General features: G+C 35.6%; 2 protein-coding genes across 6 annotated transcripts; one reads left to right on the plus strand and one right to left on the minus strand.

Moving 5' to 3' along the window:
* Positions 1–1,478: 1,478 nt before the first annotated feature.
* Positions 1,479–10,458, minus strand: LOC124297318 (inositol polyphosphate 5-phosphatase E). Of its 2 annotated transcripts, none has more exons than XM_046748235.1 (6): positions 9,590–10,458; positions 5,603–5,915; positions 4,947–5,506; positions 4,353–4,818; positions 3,931–4,027; positions 1,479–1,877 (listed from the first exon to the last, which is right to left on the minus strand). In XM_046748235.1, exons 1-6 carry the CDS (start codon positions 10,071–10,073, stop codon positions 1,851–1,853), a joined length of 1,947 nt encoding a protein of 648 aa, XP_046604191.1. In that variant the 5' UTR covers positions 10,074–10,458; the 3' UTR covers positions 1,479–1,850. The 2 variants fall into 2 exon arrangements, with proteins under 2 accessions (XP_046604191.1, XP_046604190.1); XM_046748234.1 differs by lacking the exon at positions 9,590–10,458 and adding an exon at positions 6,925–8,147.
* Positions 10,459–12,517: 2,059 nt separating this feature from the next.
* Positions 12,518–22,819, plus strand: LOC124297315 (transcription factor 20). 4 transcript variants are annotated; one of them, XM_046748225.1, is made up of 7 exons: positions 12,518–12,628; positions 14,214–14,429; positions 14,801–16,112; positions 16,191–18,218; positions 18,312–18,493; positions 18,572–18,890; positions 19,042–22,819. In XM_046748225.1, exons 3-7 carry the CDS (start codon positions 16,019–16,021, stop codon positions 19,242–19,244), a joined length of 2,826 nt encoding a protein of 941 aa, XP_046604181.1. In that variant the 5' UTR covers positions 12,518–12,628; positions 14,214–14,429; positions 14,801–16,018; the 3' UTR covers positions 19,245–22,819. The 4 variants fall into 4 exon arrangements, with proteins under 4 accessions (XP_046604181.1, XP_046604183.1, XP_046604182.1 ...); XM_046748227.1 differs by lacking the exon at positions 12,518–12,628 and adding an exon at positions 12,652–13,016; XM_046748226.1 differs by lacking the exon at positions 12,518–12,628 and adding an exon at positions 12,956–13,076.
* Positions 22,820–23,117: the final 298 nt, after the last annotated feature.

Below are 23,117 nucleotides of genomic sequence, written 5' to 3' on the forward strand. Positions count from 1 at the left end.
TTTCCTCTGGACAAATTTGATCAGAGTTGGAAATGAGACAAAGCAGATGTATCATATTAACGAACCTCTGCTGGACTTTCCAATTATTTATAATTAGCATTGAACCAAATTTTTAATAGATATCAAAGCACAACCTTGCACTATAGCTTACATTACAGAAATAATATGGAAAAATATCATATAATACGTATTTGTGGTGTAGAGAGTTATAATTTTACTCTAATGTTATTTTGTAGTAAACTTAATTTGTCAAGTGGGCTAAAATTGAATTTTCGCGACAAAGCTAGTGTCTGCAGGAGGGTGGATCCCTTTACACTTTCTACTATTTGCGCTGGGGATATAGATTTGCTTTTCAAATAGTGAACATATATTTACAGAGAATTTTAAATAGAAAAATTAAACACTGTATACAGAGCGTGCCAAAGAAAGTCCTGTCGTATGAGTGACGATTTATATATAAGGCAGGTGTAAGGCGGGCTGCAAAACGGTTATCTTTGTATCAAACTTTGGCAACAACACATTTAGAAACACTTGCGTGTTCAAACACATTTAACTCCTAAGAATATTCAGATGGACCATTTGCAGCTCATTTCTAAAAGTTGAAAGGGCAAATTTTATAAAATCACTTTTGATACTAGGTAGAAAAATGTCAGTGATAATTTCGTGAAAATGATTTTCAACTATCCGAGATGTACAGATTTGTACTGACAGTAAGTAGATTTTCAGATTTACAAGTGAAGTGAAATTTAAAACGCTGAAAAAGTATCCATTGTATAAAAATACAATTAACATGGAAAGTAGGTAATTCATAAAGTCAATTCTGCATAGCAGCAGTTGGCCCGCTTATTGTTAGATATTACAGAGTCGTAAATGAAAAATGCTTATATCAATGATTACTTCATCTGCGTACAGTTTTTTTCTATTGGTATAAATAGCTAAGAACCAACGTTAATATCATTCAACATAATCTCAATCAGTCAATGATATTTAGAAAAAACCAATGCTGCGTCATCTTAAATTAAAAAATATTAGTTAGCTGCTTAAGAAAATACTGAATAAAGAGTAAAAACGATTGAAATCTTTTTTTCATAGATTGAGATAACTATTGAATTACTAAGGTTAGCATACTTGCTATTGCTTGTTTTCCTTCCTGACTGGATTCTCAACTATAAGTTTTAATCGTACGCACATTCAAGTATGTATTTCTACATATAATGTCTAGTGCATGAAACATTGTCATTCATCGATCACACGCTACGGACATGGAAGTAATTTTCATCACAGGATGTACAATGAATTTTAATCAAAATAATAATTCCAGCTATAATATCTTCACTGCTAATGAATCCGAATAAAAGGAAAAAAAATTCAAGATATCGGCTAGACAAGGAATTAAAATCAAATTTCTTAGTCGCGTATGCTGTGGTATGATATATTCTCAATACCCGGATGTTTCGTAATGACTTTTTTTAAATGTATTCGAAATTCCAAAGATCAGTGATTAACTTAATGGAACAAAACTTCAGGCAACATCCAGTGAATAAATTAGTATTCCATCGCTTCGAATTGTATTGAACTCAAGTAAAACTACTATGATAAAATTTGTACAGCTGAACTACTTTTTATGTCTGATAGCTTACTTAAGCATATTAAAGAAGTAGAGTAATGGGAAATCGGAAAGTATATCTCGTCATAACATTATCTGGTCCCGAGATACAGAAATTTAATAGTTACGCGATAAGAAGAATTTACGTAAGGAGTTAATAATTATATGTATAATTCTGAAGGAACAATGCAAAGTTCATCATAATGTAGTGGCTGATTCATCGGTAATTGTGTATGCCTAACGTCTACGGGGTTGCCTTTCTTGAATTCTTCTGTAAAGCAGGAATAACATGAGGAATTGAAACTTATAAATGCGTATGCACACGTACATGCATTTACAGTTTGCTGCCTAAAGAGTAGGACAAAGTCAATTTATTGCTACCGAATGCAAAACTCAAATAAATTTTCTTTCAAATATCTTGATAATTTGTATCATTTCAAGATTTCTATTACTCTTTATAAAACAAGCTGCGGTTACGTGTTTATAAATAATTATATTCAGTATACTATGTAGTAAAGATACATAATTTAGCGATCTTAGATCGACGACTATACAGTGCACCTGGTAAAAATCTGGGAGTGTTGTGTTAGTTATTACACTATACGCTTACAGGGTAGAAAGTTGTCTGGGCACTTTACATTGTCTATAGATTTTTCTAACTTTTATACCTTTATACTAAAATTACAATTACTACTAAGATCAAGACTTATTTTTATTACTATAAAAAAAAAAAAGTGCAAATAAAAGGAAAACATTGGCCCTGTATTTTGGTCAAGAGTACCGTCAATTTCATCATTTTCATATCACAATCAGCGAAACTTCCTATGGTATTAATGCAACGTATTAAATATCAAAATATATAATACGTGAAGTATTTTTTAATAAGTCAAGTAAAATCAAACGTTTCGGAGACATTATCAATGTTAAGAAAAAATACTGTCAATTATGCTACGGACTAGTTTTGCTATCACATAGGTAATGTTCGCAATTATTTAATATACGTGCTCCTACTACAAAAGGCTGAAAATATATTAGTCTGCAATGGTGTATTTATATCTATTATGCCGTTTATTATTGTATAATCTATTAGGAAATCAAAAGTTTACTTATGTCAACGGTTTAAGTTACGATTAGAAACAGCGGTTGATCATTTTCTAGCAAGAAATCAAAATCAATGCTCAGGATTTTTAGGATTACAAAATTTATCAAATATTTTGTTTTTTTTTCGGTTCTTGTGTTTATCAGGGGTATAGTCACCTGGATTGGGATAACAGAAAATTTGGCCTTTTCATACAAATTGTTGAGAATATTTCTCCTTTGCCACTTGCACGTATGTGTTTTAAATAATTTAGCTGTGATAAAGTTCTGCACACACATATGGCCGTTTGGGTCGATCATTTCTATTTTGAGGTAACTTAATAGATAGGAACTTATTCTTCCAGTATTAGAATATATATTCATACGTGTATATAATAAAATTCAGCAGTAGTACGAGCACTTTTGTCTTATTGTTTGTCTTTGTGCAGTTCGTACGTGAACACTATATTATAATTAAATATTGATACTCTCTCTTTCACTCCGTTTAGTTTTAGAACTCATGTCCGAGAAATAAACAATCATCGACGAATTTCATTCAACCTTTAATATCATGGTTAGTAATCAATTTGCGCCATTGTCAATGAGTGCAGTAAAATTTAAAAAATCGTAAATAAATTTCTTATATGTAAAGATCTATCGGAGTAAATCACCCGTGTAATATATCTAGAGAACCAAGACACAGTTTAATGTACATACTAAGAAAATTACGCAAGGATTAAAAAAAAAATGACCTAGCGCAAAATTCCCTCAGAAAACTAAAACATTTTAACACGTGTTAAACACGTTACACTGTGTTTATGGCAGATTTGCTCCAGTGCAAACATGGCCGAATAATACCTTCGAAAAATACTGATTATTCAAAACAACAATACAATCTATTAATTGTAAATTGACTAGATGTTCTTTATCCATTTTAAATAAATTAGAAAAATAGATGCAAGACAAAGCTGTGACGCTGTCGAACAATATATAGATAAAATAATACGTCTATTCAGTAACAGCTTATCTTACAAAGCCCAAACTCCCTTTCAAGAGTTATCGAGCAATTGACTAATGAAATGTATGCGAAGAATTAAAATAAAAATGTTGACTTTTTCCCGTCCTTCAATAAGCAGAAAATATATTTTTTAACGTATCTCTAACGAATATTTCATTATTCCATCATTGTTCCTTGGTTCATCCTAGTAGTGAAACCTGAAATTAGTTTATCATTGAATTGAACAAACCCTTGATGTTCCGGGGGAATCATCCATTGCGGCTGCTCGCCTCTTTATACCTTCCAAATAAATCTCTCGGTTGAACAATCCAGCTGCCAACGGAATACTAAAGGAAACAGATATAATACGGATGATTATTAGTATCTCAATGACATTGTTACAGTGATGATTAAGTTGTTAATTCTTATTTGTGGTGTAATTCTGCAGACACTTTGAAGCTAGAGCAACGATGTAACAATGTTTATTGAATTGATAATTATTAAACATGATTATTAAATTTGATTGACAGATTTAGTGGGGTTGGATGAACATGAGAGTAAGTTACTAAAGGGGTCATCTATATTCAAAACACACCTTCAAAACTTGAGGATTAGATGGCGCAACAAAGCATCACTGTTCGGAATACAAAATGTAAAGGTAACTGTACTCACGTATCTATTCCTGGTCGAAGTATCGTTTTATAAACTCCCCAAACAGGTTTGTGATCAGATGTGCAAATACTGGGTACAGAATCGTATATTAGGCATTCTAAGGTACCATCTTTGTACGAATTTGTGCTCTCGTTAACTCTTTGTACGTGGTCTCGATTATGGTCTTTTCCTTTGAAAAGAATTCGGTCTGTGTAGGCAGGAATACGCTGCTTGTTGCTTGAATCAAAGTTTTGGGTTCCTGGATCATATTTAAATGTCGGCGGAAACATTATCGCACCTTCTTTAAAACCTTTAAGAACGGATCCTTCTTTCAGAATTGTACACAATTGATCGGCGTGTAAATTTATTGGAGTTTCTTGCGGAAATCGGGTGTCTGTGATCCATTGAATTACCTCTTCTCGCGGTTGAGCCAAACGAAAGTTTAAATCCCCGCACCAAAAAACGCAATCGAAATTTTGCGTCACATCTGTAATATTTTTTACAGTCAATCTATTATAACATATTTTATATGATGCGAAATCTGTTAACAGAAATAAATTACAAAGGAACGGAAATATGAATCAATAAGGATACTTTCAATTGCTTTGGACTTACCTTTGCTGTGTTTTCTTGTCGGTAAATCTTTCGGCAGATCCAAATTTCTTACAATTCTTTTAATATCGTTTATTCTTTCTTTTACTTTGTCTTGGTGCGCCGTCAAGTGAGCAGTAACAAATAAAAAACTCGTTCCAAATAGCATTATGGCTAAGGCCACAGCTCCCTTAGTTCTGAACGCAGTGCCTGGTCTGGTTGAAAAGTAAGAGTCCTCCGGAACGGAGCAAAACCATATAAGATCTCTTCTTACAAACAATGCCAAATGTAACGTTCCAAGTCCAGTACTTGTTAGCAAAACGTGTGAGGGACCCAGAGTTTCTTGCAAAGCTGCCTCCCACTCGGTCCGTTCAGAACAAGATTCTTGTGTTCCGATAGCCAGCATTTCAGGAATCGTTTCCATACAGGATGGTAACATAAAGTCGTTAAGTTCTTTAGGCGGAGATTGTCCATTCATGTTCCACGTACCAACGAATATTTTTATCTCCCTGTTTGGAAGAACCTTCTCCAATTCGACTGGACCTAACAAAGAATTAGCTGCGACTCGCCCGTGAAGAAAGTTTCTGAAAATTTCGATAAGATTCGATTGAGTCAGTACTTTTGCAATAGACGTGAAAAAATCGTTTATCCACCAATCAATTTATTCTTCAAACGCATACCTGTCTCTTGCTTTCTGAGCTGGTATAAGATTGAGAACTTGGGCAGCAAGTAGCGACTGCTTTGCAAGACTGTCCATAGAAACTCCATCTGCTTGATTTCCTTGTTTATCTTTCCTCTTTGACAAGGTATCGTGCGATGTTGATCTTGGCTTGAGTTGTATCGGAGCACTTTTTACCGATTCTGGGCTAGAGTGCCTCATTGAATTTGTTGGCGAGTTTACTATCAAATTATCAGCTGATCGTCGATGTAACAAACGGCGTCTCATACTACCTTGTATGTTGGGAGAGGTACATTCGGGTGACGAATTTCCACCTATTTTTTTTTTTTTGATTTTTTTTTTGGGAGGGAGGAAACATTGATTATTCATTAAATTGTGGTATTTACATGTAGACATCGATCGATAACATGCATTGGAGTATCGTTTCACACCGAACAGTAAAACAGCTACAGTGCAACTACAACGTAACTCTGGCCTTAGGTAGTTGAAAAGTGTGAAAGAAAAAAGTAAAAGAAAAACAAACAGTGTATAGCTTGTGCTGTGCTGTGGATATTCGATTTCTGGAGTCACAATCGCATTCCTCATTATCATAATAAACGTGAAACAAAATTGGTTACATTGACGTCAGCGTAAGTTACGATCCTATGTAGCATCTTGGGTCAAGGTATTGGAAAAAAAACTTGCCCACGCCAGGAATAAATATACACCTATTCTTATTTCTAGACCAATGACTAACGTGTTGTAAATTGTTAGAACGATAGCCTGGCATGCGGTCATGGGTAATAGGAGAAAATTGAAAGCAATTGAAAGGAATTAAGTTTCGCAATCATTCGGAATTGTGGAAAACTGTACACGGGCATGTATTGTGAAATGTACATGTGTCGGTGTGTGTAAATATACATGTCAGTTATTGCATGTGAAGTGATTGTCATGAGTATAAATGTAATTTATTCATAAAACTTGCAAGACCTCTACTTTAATCCCGTTTTACCAGAGAATGATTCGTAACATGACAAGTGTTCTTCTTTGAAAAGAACATTGTCCTTGACCTTTGCAAATTAAGTACCTCGATTAAAAAAAGGCGGGGCTACAGCGAAGCTATTCCTAGCGTAAGCTATGATCAAGGTCAAATCTTCCCGCTGGCTATTATTAATCGTAGAGTCGAAATCGTTGTCAATTCCTTTCTATTTTTTCTAACTTCTGCCACGAATAATGAGCTTCCCTCCTTCATTGAAAGCCGTTCAAATGACAGGTTTAAAACTGTTCACAAATTGTGCAAAATTTCGATTGTAATTATAATTGTAAATTTCAAAAATTCAGAACCTTCCCAATCAGAATCATCCGAATCTTCATCGTTGTGATAACGAACCATGCTGTACACTTGGGAAGGATCGTAATACTGTCTTTCTATTGCTAAAAGAAAGTATGACGCGTATTTCCCAGTTGTGAAATAATAGTTTTCTGGATCTCGAGCATTTTTTTCTACTTCAATTAGCAAAACCGTTTCTTCTCTAAGGAATTCTCCATCATGTAATTTCAGTTGAATCAATTTATCTTTCGGGAGTGAAGGTTCTGGGAGAGCAGTAACGTCTTTTATATTTAATTGCTGAATTTCAGTTTGGATTTGCAAGATTTCTTCTTCCTTCCTCTCTAGTTTTTCCGACTTTACCGCAACTTGATTTTGTTGCGTTACGACATCGACATTCTCGTTATTGAACCATTTTCTTTTCATAATTTCAGACGATACTTTTTCATCCTTCGATTCTTTCGTCTCGGCAGGTGCAGTGTTGAAATTATTTCCTTTCGAACTGTCATCAAGATGATTGATTAATATTTTGCTATCAGTATTGTTGATAATCAATTTTGTAATCCGTGAATCATTATTAATGGCCTCGACGAGCCTCGATTCTTCAAAAGAATTATTTTTCGATCCATTCTTCAATTTTGAAACGTCAGATTTAGAGTGCGAACTCGCCTGCTTCTCATTACTCTGATTGGAATCTTTCCCGTCAGCTGTACCATTCGCTCGACTTGTACTAGCCTGATGTGTAGCCGGCTTGTTATTTTCCCCACTATTTGGGCAGGCGGTAAACACATTAGTCGGATCAATACTGGACGACAAGTTTGACGTTTCAGAACTACTTGTTGCTGCATAAGTGATCACCTTTTTTTTCTCATCTCCATGCTCGGAACTGTTAGACGTTCCCTGTGTGTACCGTCCCTCTTCCAGTGCCTCGCTGTTTGTTTGGCCTTGACTCGGGGACCGGCTGGTAGATTTATGCTTTTTTTTCTTTTTAAATAATCCAGTAAATCTGTCTAGGAATGACTCCTTTCTGCACACTTTGTTCAAGCTAGACATTTCGACACATTCACGTATTAAACGCAATTTACCATACTCAAGTTTTCAACACTGCACTGCTCTCCACAAAAGATATCCACTCCCCAAAGAAGATAGCTTCACACTAAACCGGCGTGGAATGCTCAATACTGAACAGACCAGTCCTGATGTATGGATGTACTCAAACATTCACACTCCACCAACACAGATAACTGTATAACTGTATATAGGCATGGAAAACCACTCCCCCTCCTAAGTGCAAAAGAGGGGAGCTACCAGGGAACATTCTATGTAAGGTACGTGTAATGAAAACTTCCATTCAGCCAAATATTGACTGGATGGTTCCTCCCCCTTGTTCCAAACATTTTTTCATTAATTCGAGTTTTACCAGTCATTTTATTTAATGTAACACGAGTTCTAATTTCTTTCATTATCGCGTAAATTTCAACTTAAATGATCTGTTTTAGTTTGCCTGACATTTGCTAATTGGGAAGTGCTAACTATAATATTATTTACGTTTCCTACTATTTTTATTTAATTTTTTTTTAGCTCCTTTTTTAATCTTACATATTATAATGAAAAATAAAGTAATACTAATTTTTTGAGTAAATTTCGAGAACTTACTTTGCCAAATATTACGTAGGCAGGTTTGCCTAATTTTTTTTCGTTACTTACAACTAGCTTCTTTTTGTTTCCGTTTCTGTGTGTATTTATTATTTTATTCTGAATACTAATATTCAGGCGATCGAATCTTCTGTTATTAATAAAAAGTATTGCTCTTTTGTAAACGTAATTGGAAATATTGTACAAATCAGTGACAGATATGTCACAAGCCTTTTATATTTATCTAAGTAAAAGTGTTGAAATAACTTATCGTAAGATTACACACAAATGAGCAACAGGTATAACCACAACGTTACAAAGGAGAAGGAAGTTTTAAAAATAACAGAGTAGATGGAAATTAAGTGACAGGGTCCGTACGCTTTTTGAAATCTGAAGTTCCCAAGTTTTCCAGATATTCCAGCCTGAAATAGCATGTTTCCAATATCTTTTCAAGAAACATACTGCTGAATTACGACAATTTTTTAACAAATTAATACTAATACCTTCAGTATTACCTAGTAAATATCTTACTATCTGACTATCAATTTACAAAAAACAGCCTGCGATTTTCCAAAAGAAAAAAACAAAAGAAGGTTTGGTATTCAGTAATATACATAGAATCTATGAAGTGGTGCCATGAAACAAACTCATAAGTACAATTTTTTTTTTCTCAAAATCGATAGCACTTTGTATAAGAACAAGTTTAACTCTTCGACAGACTAAAAATTCCAGTCTTAATTCAAAAAGTCGAAATTTCCTGACTTTTCCCTGCTGTAAGAAATTCTCTGAGTTTTCCCAGTTTCCCAGGTTTTCCCTGCGTGTACGAACCCTAAATGAGCTTTTTGAACAGAAAAAATGTTCCAATTTTTTCGCAAAGCGGTGCAGTAGGCGGTGGCAATTAGAGGTCAAGTGACCAGAATCACAAGTCAAGGATAAAAGATTGTGCAAACCAAGGTTGCGTGATAAACTATTTGATATCGGTCCAAAGTTATGCTAGAGACTATCGTGCAGATAACAGACACGACTGGGAAATGATTGATGATTTACCATCGACGTACGATTCCTTGGCTGTGCATGCTTCGTTTTTATGCAGTAGATGCCCGTCATGATTTGGGTTTGGAGTGGCGGCAGGTGGCGGAGTCTTGGACTTCTCTACAAAGGCCTCGACCTGGCAATTTGCAGCTGTATAGGCGAGTTCGGACTTGACGGAGGCGCAACTGAGCGTGGCTGGAGACAATCGACTGACGGTCAAACTTTGCGGCGGTGTTCTACTGCGTTCTGTCATAGCGCAGCATAACGATAACTTGGTACTTGTATGAGAACCGTGATGCGAGAGTTCGGTCTTTGAGTTCTTGTTCGAATCGCCTTCGCCGCCTTTGTCCCTGTAAGAAACCTCCAGGCACCCGACCCTCGTCTTCTTGTTCATCAACATTCGGCATAATGATTTTTTCTTCTGTTTAGATTTCGGCGATATTTCTGTGCTGATGTTCGGGGGATTCGACTGCGCGTCGTGAGCATCCGAACGATCCATAATACAATAACGTTGTGTATATGTGGCTCTGCGAGGTGTTTAATTGGCTTGATTTTCAACAGACTCTGACCGTGACATCCATTTTTTAGGCTTCGTGTAAACCTCCGGCGTCTTTGTACTCGGTGAATCCATATTCACCATCGAAGCCCCTTACTGTCATTGATATTTTACTCATTTCCGTATCAATGACCATGAAATTGACGTTTCTTTGGGTGCCATGTTTCCACACCACTGCGCATCAGCCGCGCGCAGTTGTCAAACTAGCAGACGACGCTATTGTCATTCGAACGTCAAACAATCGCTCGTTTTGAAAAGAGAAACGACAAAAGACGACCGTTCCAACGATTATCGAGAACCCGAAACTAGCGATTAACTTCATTGACGCTGATTTTATCACGATAATACTACGACAAGTTGATAACCGATAACATATCCCTGCATCTCATGTCCGATGCGAGTATTTCTCCCGCGTTTGTATGGCGTAATAACGCAGTGGCGTAATATACATATAGTTCACGCTTTCATAACATGCGCATAGTAGTTATTATTAATGAACAGTCATGTAGCCAGGAGCGAAAGAGCCCATGGATAAAAATTTCCGTAATGATTTTCGAAGAAATTTCATTTGCCCCGCTGGATTGATTCTAATGAATACATTTTCAGTAATACTAGCGTATTATTCTTTCACCCGGGAGAAACATTTAGATCGATACAAATTTCAAGGTAACGTTCGATTTTTAAATTTGAACGTCGGACCGATTCGTTCTTAATGATTGAAGTATTGATGAAAAAATTTCGCATGAATTGTACAATTTCATCGAAAACACAGGTCTCCCCAGTTAATGGTACAGCAGTGGTGCAATACGGGTTGCATTTTCTTACGGTCAGGGCGTAAGGTGTACATACGTCGTAATTACGGAACAGAGTAGCAATAAAAATTAGAGCGATCGTAGTTTCGTAGTTTATCGATAAACAAATCTTTGAATTAAGCAAAGCAAGATCGTTATAGTAATTCATACGAAGCGATTACGATGAGGAAAAAATATCGTTTATTACTCAATCGAGAAATAATGTGGAATTACGGGAAATTTTTATTACGTAGGTATATCCTACAGTTTCAGTAAAAAATGATGGCATGAAATGTACAAAAAAGTAGCAAAGTTTTTCTGAAACAACTGTTATTAGTGCAGTGGTTACTGTAATGTAACAACTGTACTAACACAGTATATTACTGTTTGTATAACGCAGTGTGTACTCGAGAGTTGTATTTGCACATTTGTGTTGAGATAATTGAATCGTTCGTTTAATTTAACACACATTGTTGTATATGAATAAAGTTCCAGCGAGCTTACTGTATAAAATTTAACATTGAAATTGTATAACACTATAATGCAAACCGTATCATCGGCTAATTGATTTAAAATCGATAATGTATTGAATTCGTAGATAAACGGGATTAGTGAACTCTGGTTTAAAAAGTAGTCGAAGCATTATAAATCACTCCAAACAAATGTAGAATCATAACGTTGCTGTATGATTTTTCTTTTAATACGTACGTGTATAATATTTCCGATATGACGGCTTTCCATGACCATTCAAGAATTGCGTCAAGCGACGGAAATATTGCTTAGAAAATTTGAATCAAATTTTCCCTACGTTTTTCTCTACAGTTTAGAAGGGTTGGCCTGATTGATGGATAATCACACGGAATTATACATAATAATGCAGAAACGCTTATTTTTATTTGTTGCCTAGCTCGTTTTACGGTGACAGAATTTGAGTGTAAAATATCCATATTGAACGATCGAATAAAACACACCTTCCACCTTGATACGACAATATAACGTAATACGCACAGCGACGATGTGCCCACGGAATGAAAACTAGGCAAGGTAGGTATATACGGTTTATTATAACGAAACTCGACGAACAGTCCGCAAACTTTCAGGAGAATCGATCATTGGTTTGGGTACATTTAAACGGTCGCATCGTTCGATTAAATTCGAAAATTAATTTAGCCAAGGAAATCGAGGCTGTAGGAGGAATAAAAATTCGAGGAAGTGGATTCAACTGATCACGTAATTACAGCTGTTTACACATGCGTATGTGGATACCATACGTGTGTATACGCGTGAATACAGTGTTTGCAAGCCGAGTTTATATGGTGCAGTCCTATCAAGATTTGTCCGTCGATAAAATTTCATTCAACAATGTCGAGGGACAAGCATCTGAAAGAAAATTGTTCGATTCGAAGGGCTTGAGAGGGAGTGAAAATCGGCAATATCCTTCCTGCCGTCGATGAAAAATCAAGTCTGTACAAACTTCGGCGGCACAGCTGATTGCAAGCGTACTTTGGTGTTTGGGGTGAGTGTGCGTTGTTCGCTGTGCAGAAAGATGAAGAGGTTGATGTTAGTTGACGCCGCCTCCGCAAGGTGTCAGCATTGCTTGCGGCTCGGTAGCGGCCACCATTGTTAAATCCTGGTTTGGTTGATGTCTCGACGATTTTTTGGCCAAAAATCGTAAATTGCATGCCTCGCACGGGCCGCGTAAGCTAGGTAGGTAATCGGTAATATCGTCCACGATCCGTTTATCGATAAACCAAGTTTTGGTGATAGTGATGTGCGCCGAATGCCGAGGGTTAAACGATAAATCTTGTGAAATAAAATGTGGCATCGATTTACGCAAAGAAAGGCACCATGTCGGGGTGTTGGTGTTGGAGTGATGCATGCGTGCCGGCAGCAGCAGCAACATCAGCAGCAGCAGCAGCAGCGTTTAACTTTTCTCACCGTATTCGAAACGTCGGAAAAAAAATCTCTAGAGGAAACCGATTTGATATTTCGTCATTGTTCGTAAACTTTGCTTCGCCTTGCCTCGCCTCGATATTACAACGTCAGAATATACACTTTGCACGTACTTACAATCAGCGAATCAACTCCACACCTGGTAGTACCTACCTTACACCACTACATCGCGTTTATACACATTCGAAATAGTTTGTCAGGTGTAAGCAAGCAACTAGTTATAATACTTATATCGACGCGGCCCTCGTAACAATCATTTCATTTATTTATTATAATGCAATATTACAGTTGCATACCCTCTACTCCGTCCACTGGATTTATAAACCGTTAGAATTCCACTGTAAAGAGACGTAACAGTTGTTCGCCAATTGCGTCTATTATTTTTCTATCGCGAAGAGGTTTTTTTTCTTACTCTCTCTCTCTCCCCCCCCCCCCTCTCTTCTCTCTCTTTCTGACTCTGTCTGTCTCTCTCTCTCTCTCTCTCTCTCTCTCTCTCTCTCTCTCTCTCTCTCTCTCTCTCTCTCTTTCTCACAGATGCTCAATCATTTGCCTTTATCCCATTCCTACTTACGCGTTTTTCCTTGTTACGCTGCAATACGGAAGTGTTATTTTGATTTTTAACTCTTCAATCTCCATCACGCACGTATGTACGCGAAACTACGGCGAAAATTTCACGATTTGTTTACTCTTTCGGTTAAACCACAGATCCGCGATTCCAAAGTTAATTCGTTTCTATGAACGTATTAAAGTCAGTGATTAAGTCGTATTTTTAACAATTCAAATTGAATTAGAAAATAAGGTATAAACTTTCGCCTCGCACTCGGCTGAAATCGATTCTGAAAGTTTTAATAAAATATTCGTAATAAAACGTGCCAGACTATCTATTGAATATCTAATGAATTTATTTATCATACAGGAATGGCGAAGTGATGTTTTTTGAAAATTTCCCCTTACTGCTACGCCATGCTGCTGTACTCGGAAAATTTATCATTAGCCTCGTGGTCACAGCTAAAATGAATTTCACATTCTGTATTATTATCATCGTCAATGTCAGTGAACGTCGCTCAAATGGTAATACATGCACACATTTAAACGTGTGGCGGATTACCTCACCTAACTTTTTTTTCATTCTTATTTTATTCTATTTTATTGCCCTCAAGCGTATGAAACTTATTACCGGCTGTAAATGGTTTCACAGACATTGATGACTCTTTTTATCGCTTTGAATCTCTCCTGAACGAATCTGTTTTCTAAATATATATTATTCACGGAGGTAACTCATAAGTGAGAAGACAAAGAAAAAAAATAAATAAATAAAAAATAACCTTTCGTTGTTTAGGAAATCGAGAAGAGCCACAGATGAAGTGAACCACTCTACATGTGACGTGAAACTTGAAACAATTTTCCTGGCTATAGAGATTCTTCGAAAAACTCAAGAACAGCTGGTCGAAATCTTGGAACATTAATAAGTTTCAGAAGTGAACGTAATCGAACAGCACAGACACTTGCCATGATTTAAATATTAGGAATAATAAGCATGTTGCTCCCAGTAATGGTAAGGATCAGCACAAAACTTCATTGTTATTTGAAACTGACAATTGCATGTAGTATAAATTTAATTGAGCGTTAAGCAGTAAAAACACTGTCTACAATTTCATAAGTTTATCACACTCAGAATGATTAATTAATCCTAGAATTGGTTCTTGCTCATTAAATATGAAGAATTCAATGATTTTCTTTCTACATAATCGTATGACGTATATTGTATCAAACATTGTTTTAACAGATCAATTGTTATCCATTTTTTGCTCAACTTTTTCTAGTATTTTCATTTCTATCGAAGTGACCAGCTTGCTCGATTTTCTTCATTTTTGGCATATTTTTGGATGCAATGAACAATGATCAATTTCTTTTTATTCGTTACAGGGTTGCAAATTCTGGGAATTGGATCACAATGGGAAAGCTCGACCAATTGTGGGTCACAGGGCTACCAACATCGTTGGTTGGTAGCGCCTATTAGCGTGCAAAGTTTTTTTTTTTTTTTTTTCAAATAAGTTGCGCTCAAAGACGATGACGATATAATTAAAGGTCATCAAATAACGTTTAATTTATTGATGCCAATAATTGTTTTAGTTTAAAAGTGATACGACTCCATTCCTTGTTCACAGACAGACTTTAAAAACCAATTAAGTTGTGTTAAACAGGAAGTGAAGCGGGGAGCTGATTTCACCTTGCATCACAATTGAGTGTAATACTTTTTCGAATCTTTTAGTCCGAAGTAATTTTTACATGAAGTGCCGTTATTGATCTGACTAAAATTGATACACACTCGATATTTAATAACTCTTAAACATAACGAGTAAATAACTGGTTTCTGTCGCTTTGTTTTATCAATTGTGTAATAAAGCAGAAAGATTTGTAAATAATTATTTTAATCTTTAAAAGGAAACCGATTAAAGTTTGAGATAATTCGTGACCGCGATAAACATTAATTCGATTAATTAATCAATCGAAAAATAACATTTATGAAACTGTGGTACGAAAGTTTTCATAACTTTTTCTTTTAACTATTAAAACAAATTTACAGATGTTAAAATTCCCTTGATAAATCCTGTAGAAGAAAGAAGTTGTGTTTATGATAGATGAAAGTACACTGCGAAACCATAAACACCAAAACAGTACCAAATTTCATATATTTTATGTTCATGTATAATAAAAATCTTTTCGCTATAAACAGTGCCGGGTTTTGTTTCTGTGTACACTGTTATTGAAAGAGGTTGACTGTACTGAAAATCAGTAAAAACAGAATATTTACGGTGTATATTGTTCATCGGATAGAATTTGACGTGATTCAAAAGGACATTCCAACGTTGAAAGCAAGCATAGTGGTAAAATAATTATTTCTTGAAGAAATTTAATTAGCGAAAGCATAAGTTATTGCACCGTAATTGTAGATAACTATTTAACAGTTCTAACTTTTAAACCGAAACATTTGAATCACTCAACAGCATCTTTAGTTCGTGGTATAAAAACGTGTAAAAACATAAATGATCAATTTGCAAATGAGGAAGTGAAGATAATTATTGAAACACACGACTTGGCAAAACTAAAATTTGATCCTCCAACTAAATCAACGATTTCAACATGTCTGGACAGTATCCAGGACATAGTCGACCCCCCGTGGGCACACCACCACCTCAAACTGTCTGGAATCATCTAACCATGGCACAGGGACAAGGTAAGACTTCAAACGCTATTAGTCAGACATTGTGAGGCTAATACAAGAGCATTTAACAATGGAATTCTATAATTTCAGGGCTGAATATGCATCCGACGGCATTGCCTGGCGCGGCTTTGAATGCTCCTGGATTTTACACACATCCATCAATGACACGAGCGTCGCATTTGGCATCTCAATTGACTCCGCAACTAGCCCACACACAAGCGCCGCCAACTTGGCATACACCAACAGTACCTTCTAAACCTGTAACGCCCTCGAGCGCATCTGGAAGTCCTTTGTTTAGCTTACAAATGTTGGTCGACAATCGTCAGAACCAAAACCAGTACAGGAATTCACCTGGCAGTCAGAGTACACTGGATCTGTCGGCAACGTCAGATATTGCTGAAAATTATTCAAGGATACCTCAAGATATACCGATTAGTTTGACGGCCAGAAGTGTTGATAAGAGCAGTAGAAACGGTAACATCATATCACCACCGATACCTTTGAACGGAGAAACCTCATCTGACAGCGGTATCAGCTCTTCAGTGCCGACACCAAATTCTATCAGTGAACCTGTTTCCTTGTCTACAAAGGAAATAACAACGCCTAAAATTACAGTGAAAAACTTTGAAAGCAATTTGAAGGGTGTTGCCAATCTTCATGACAAAGTTAAAGACCTGAATATGGATAACTTTGCTCAAAAAATGATGAACTTGCCACCTAGTGTAACCATCGAAAGGGTATCGACAGAGAAGAAGGATCATGAAGTATTAAAGTCCAAAGATTCGTTGAGCGTAATTGCGCAAGGACCTCGAAGTATATTACCTGTTATTGTTAATTTAACATCAAAAACGGCAGAACATAGGGACGTGACGGACAGTCCAAGGAGAGAAACGAATGAGATGGACAGAAAGGTGGAAGAATGTAGCGTACGGTCACCAAAACATCCTCTTAAACGTGGTAAAAAGGGGGTTGATTCGTTGCTGGAAAAATTGGAGGGAGGTAACAAGAAATTAGGCTGTATGGAGAACATTGGCTCGGTTATTGTAACTCCGATTGAAGAGAAGGACGCGTGTAGCATAAAGAGCATGTCGCCTGAACGTCAAAAATCCAAATCGCCAAGTAGAGAGGATGAAGTAATATCACCGTCGTTTAGTAACGACGATTCTAATGACAACGGTAAACAACGTAGGAAAAGAAAATTAGAAAAACCTGTCAGGTTAAGCAAAGATTCAAAAACTGAGGTCGAAGATATGGAACTTGAACCGACCGAACCGTCCGTGCCAAGAATGTGCGAACCAATACCGGAAAAAGCAAACTCTCTACCAATTCCAAAGCAAGAGGAAAGGATAGAAGAAAATCAGCCTATCAGAAGGCGGAGAAGCAGTGAAGGACCAGCGTCTAATGTACCTCCGAATAATCAAAGAGCAAGAAGAAAATCTAGTGACGATGCGACGGAATTTTCCAAGGTTACAAGCCCGAAGGGTATTGCCAATGCGAACCCGTTCAACGAGGTCGAATCTGAGTTGGAAAAAATGTTTGCCGGCATTGTGGAAACTGATGCAGAATCGAAGGAGGATTTACCGAAAGTCGAGTCCATGAATACGGAGAAAGAAAACGTGGTAAATGTTGACATTACGGAAAACGAAATGGAGGCTCAAGACACTAAAGCAATGGATGTTACATCAACGGTAGAAACGAAACCGTCGCCGAAAAAGACAAAAAAAGGCAAAGGCAGAGGTGGTAAGAGAAAAATATCAAGATCCGCAGATGCAATATTTGGCAGCGATATTGGCGATTTGCCGCAAAAAGAAACTAAGAAAAAACGGGCGTCTAAAAATGCTAAAAAACAAGATATATCGAAGAAAACCAAGAAGACGACAAAAGTCGATGGACTTAGAGAAATGGCCTATGACTCCGGCTCCAATGCAAGTTCCATCAGGTCCCGCGGACCTGTGGTTCATGTCGAGGGACCAAGGGACAGTCCTTTGAGTGTTCAAGTGGTGAACGCCCCACGGGAAGAGGAGGAGGAGAAGAGTAAAGAAAAACGGAAAAGTGTGGGAAATGGTAATACTGGACGCAGCAAGAGGCTGAGCCATCAAAATGATCTTGATTACCGTGGTAAGAATGATGGTTTAACGTGATTGTAGCAAAAACAAAAAGTGGGTTTGAATCCTAAATGTGGTATTGTGTATGCATTATTTTACTCAACAGGAAAAGTGAGCAGAGCTGGTCTATTCAGTTCAACCCTATCTTCTCGGTACGACGCTCATACCACAGATTCAACGTGGGTTTGCGTCTTCTGTAAGCAAGGACCACATTCTGTTGTTCCTGGCGATCCGGCAAGGCCACACCCAAATTTATCAGGTCCTCACATCGCTGCTGGAACCTACATGGTTTGTATTACTAAACTAAAAAATGAAGACAAGTGTAATAAATGACAATTGAATAAACATATCTGATATTGATTACAGGTTCCTGCCGGCGTTTTGAGCGATTTGTTTGGCCCCTATTTGATAGGAAAAGAACGGCTCGAGGACGGGGTGATGTCCGCTGACGAACAGGAAATAACTACGGAACAAAAAAAGGGTGGAAAAAATAAGAGGAGTTTAAGACATGCAGGATTGGCTGATCAATTTGCAGCTAAAATGGGTAAAAAAAAAAGAAATTCCATCGAGGGAGGAATTAATACGATGTTGACGGGAATGACGCAGCTTCCTGGAGAGGAACAACGGTGGGAAGTATGGCTTCACGAACAATGTGCAGTCTGGGCTGCGGGTGTTTATATGGCAGGTTGGTCAGGTTTCTGAATATCGATATATTATTCATAAACAATAACGTACCACTTTGGTAGTAATTAAGTTTGAAATAAAGGACAACTCTTCTCTAGCATTTATACGTAAAGAACATGTTTTGGAAGTTTTTAATTTTTAATCATGTTCAGGCGGACGAGTAACGGGACTTCAAGAAGCTGTCTGGGATGCTGCGAAATCGGTTTGCGATTCGTGCGGTTTTACTGGGGCCAACATCGGCTGTGTGAAGCGAGGTTGCCGCAGCGTAACTCACTACCCCTGTGCTCTCACCAAGGGCTGGCTTCTCGACACGAATCAGTACATACCCAAATGCAACCTACATCGAGTTACGTGAAACTTTGGTGGGTCGGTAAACAGGGAAAAAATTGTGTAACATCGTTAAAATATAAGGACTATAAAACGTTTTAACCACGTTTATAAAGTAGAAATTGTGTATGCGAAAAAACGGATGCCGGAAAGATGTTAGAAAAGGAATGGTACGTGGACAACGAGTTGTCACGTTTATATTAGTAACGTCTATTTACCTCTAATAGAAATTTTTCCTGTCTCTCGAGTAATTATGTATATTTTACTGAAACTCTGTGCGAAACGGTTGACTTTAATATTTGAACTTTATCATCGTTTGCTTGATACAGCGTGATAAGTAATAAGTTATTCCGCAAATCTGGATTGTGTTACAAAGCATGAAGGCAGACCCGAAGGCTGTAAAGTCCAAGTGATGTAAAATAATTTTTTTTTTTTTTATTTTCTGCCTAAATCAGCGATTTGGCGTAATCATAATCTGAAATTTAAGTATACATTTGTTTTTGGTATATATCTGCGATTCATTGCTATCTCCTTGTGTATTATTTTCGTAACAACTTACAGCACTTCAATTTAAATGGTATAAGTTTCAAAATGGAATGTGTTTCAATGGGTCTTGAGTTAATATTTCACATAACCCAATTCTATTACAGGAAAAAAAATTCAAATCACAGACGGCCGAGGTGTGAGGATTTATTTAGCGATGCCTCTTGTAGTCGCAGATGGTTTCTAATGTGATAAGTATTCCAAATTATTTCGAAGTAGGTATCTGCTATATGAGGAAAGCATTATTTGAAAATTTGATTGGAATAAAGCAGTTGTTCGAAAATCTCGTTTTTATCCATCTGAACTCGACTGAAATGTTCCGTAATATTGTTTTTCTACCCATATTGTCTATCATTTCGTGAAGGACAGAAAGACGTTGACATGTTTTCTAGTGACCAGTCCCAAAAGTTTGTGTAAAAATGTTAATCTGCTGATAGAAAACACTGGTTAGTCAAATATAGAGAGTTGAATAAATCATGTAATGGCAGCTGTTACTGTATATTCTCATTTATAACTTTACTAGACTTTTTTACACATCTATAATTCTAAATATACAACAGCAACAAAGTGATTTTGTTTGTAATATTATTGGAATGTGGACAACAAATCAGCTATTAATAATAGATAGAAGAATTTTTATTATAAGAATAATTCGGTCACTGGAAAACAGGTAAATTTAAAATGCCCGCCCTCACAGAGGTATTGTTTATTTTTATTTATTTTTATTTTATTTTATTTTTTTGCGCATTTCACTTCATTTGAAAACACTAATGTTACTTCTCGTTGATCTAGATAACTATACCTAATGCTATAATCATGTTTTAAAGATGTCTAATCCAGAAACAGGTGAGACACAGGACAATGTAAAGTATATTGACTGTAACCTGAAGACATTTACCTAAATGAAAGCAATTATATACTTATAATTAGTGCTGCAAGTCTGCTGTATTCAGTTTTTTTTTTTTTTTTCCATAAAACATAAAGTTTTACTGTAAGTATCAAGAAGAAATAATATATTGTGAAGTAACGAAGTTCAATCATCGATTGCGTTTAAATTATTGTTATACATTCATTTTCATATTTCGAATTTTACGAAATGGAATATGCATGATCTTATGCAAGTACACAGCACTGTTGTACAGCATAAATGAATATTTTTTTCTTTGTTTTTTTTCTACAGAGCAAGGGAGTCGAATTGAACAAATTCATTTACTGACCCGCTAGGGTTTTTATACCTTTGCTTGAAAATTTCAATTACAGTAGTATACAAATCAATTTCAAAGTTTTATATGTATGGATATTTTTTTCTTAAGCATAGTACGTCATCAATGAATTCCTATTGTACAAGGAATTGGCAGGGGTTTAGTTTTGTAGTTAAAACTGTAATCGCAGTTTTTATAGACATTGACAACCATTGTCCAGTGATTGGTAGTAATATATTTAAAACAAGCTTAGGAATCAGAATAATCATTTAATTATTAGTTATATTATACGTCGTACAAAACAAGGAAAACAGATTTTTGCTACGATAAAGGTAAAGAGCTAAGTTCTGGCATATTGGAAAGGAAATTGTAAAAAATGAATAATAATAATAATAACAATAATAAATATATAGGTATTGTAAATATATACTTTTATTTCATGTAGGCCGAAGTATATCTAGCATAGTTTGTTTTTTCTCCCCCCGTTGAGGTAATTAAAATAATAATCATTTTTAAGTTATAGATTTATAATTAAAAACAAATAAAAGAAAATTGAGAAAATTATCAGAGATAATGATTCTTTGTACATAATAACGTTGTGTAAAAAGGATAATGAAAAAACAGCATTTTATTTAGAAGCATAATATTCATTTGTAAGTAGATTACATGGGTTATTTTTAAAACAGTGACTAAATAGACTACACCATCATTTAGTTACTTATCTTGACAGAAAAAAACAATTTATCGCAAAGCCATAATGAAACCAAGGTTTCGAATATACAGTATATGCGTGTACAAATTATGTTCCAGCGTTTGTGAAATAATTCTCATTACGAATGATTCGCGAGTGTACATTATGCGTGACACAAGGTGTAAAATTATTTGACTATCCCTTAACAACGTCGCACTTTTTTCATGCTCTTCTATTTAACATGCGTAAAATAATTTTCGTTTATCAGATTAATTATATGTAACTTATAGATATTACGAACGCCAGCCACTAATTAGTCACGGTTTTGAATTTCCAATGTTACTAGGTGACAGGCCTTTTAAATTTATAGAAAAATTAAAAAAAAAGACGATATCTATACGAAACAAACAAGAAAACAGTTAAAATTATGGTTTAGGTCTGTTAGTAAGGAATAATAACAAAACGCTTATACATATACTATATTCTATGATCATGTATGAAAGGGAAGCAAAATTTTATCCTAGGAAAAATTATAATACGTACCTACTTGTGATATAACAGATATCTGGAAATAATGATGATGATGATGATGATGATGTGTTTAAATGTGTTTTTTCACCTTATTTTTTTCATGAAGATACAATTTCTTTTTTTATTTTTTTTTTCCATCTTGTTCAAATAATTAATTATGTAAAGTATCAGACTATCTAGTGAAAATTACGTGTGGTCCGAGCAAATGAGAATAAAATTGAGTTTGATGTGTGTAAAAATAAAATAGAAAAAAAACAACAAAAAAAAACATGAATTAAAATATAACAAAAAATTAGAACTTGGTACATAAAATGCTAAGTGAAATGTAGCGTAAGGCTTGGAAATGATAGTTAAGCAAGGAAGTAATTATCAGGAAAGCAATTTCTTTAATTACAGAATAAACAGAAAAGAATTGACACAACAAAACAATAATAAAAGCAAAAGCCTAATACCCCTAATTTGTATAAAAGTTTACTATTATACATCTGTAAAAAGTGTAGCGGATTCTTATAATTCCAAAAAAGAAACAAAAAGATGAAATTTGAAACAAAACAGTAACAATCGAATGTATGTCTTGTGGAAAATTGATCAAAAATGAAAGAGGAAAAAACTAATACAAACGAGAACTGTTAATTATACAGTAGATATTTTTACTTTTTTCATATCAAGCAACTTGCCTCCCCTGTTCTCCTCAAATTAGGTGTATGTAATTTTTGTGACCTGGTTTAATGATAATATCGAAAAGAAAATAATAACGGATTGTCTGTTTAATCTCTATTGAATTACGTGACATTATAAATTCTGACAGATTATTATATTGGTCGATTCAGACGTACGATTAAGTCTTCATCTTTGTGTAATATAAATATATATGATAAATAGTAATAACAATAATGATAATAATAAAACACGGTAAGAATCACATTTTAATGCG

The sequence above is a fragment of the Neodiprion virginianus genome, chromosome 2 (assembly GCF_021901495.1).
Source record: "Neodiprion virginianus isolate iyNeoVirg1 chromosome 2, iyNeoVirg1.1, whole genome shotgun sequence".
Taxonomy (NCBI): domain Eukaryota; kingdom Metazoa; phylum Arthropoda; class Insecta; order Hymenoptera; family Diprionidae; genus Neodiprion; species Neodiprion virginianus.

Coding starts and splice junctions, on each gene's coding strand:
- LOC124297315 (XM_046748225.1), top strand. CDS start 16,019: ATGTCTGGACAGTATCCAGGACATAGTCGACCCCCCGTGGGCACACCA. Junction 18,494..18,571: donor TCGCTGCTGGAACCTACATG/GTTTGTATTACT, acceptor TATTGATTACAG/GTTCCTGCCGGCGTTTTGAG. Junction 18,891..19,041: donor TGCGGGTGTTTATATGGCAG/GTTGGTCAGGTT, acceptor AATCATGTTCAG/GCGGACGAGTAACGGGACTT.
- LOC124297318 (XM_046748234.1), bottom strand. CDS start 7,960: ATGTCTAGCTTGAACAAAGTGTGCAGAAAGGAGTCATTCCTAGACAGA. Junction 5,507..5,602: donor GCTCAGAAAGCAAGAGACAG/GTATGCGTTTGA, acceptor CGAAATTTTCAG/AAACTTTCTTCACGGGCGAG. Junction 4,819..4,946: donor GACAAGAAAACACAGCAAAG/GTAAGTCCAAAG, acceptor AAAATATTACAG/ATGTGACGCAAAATTTCGAT.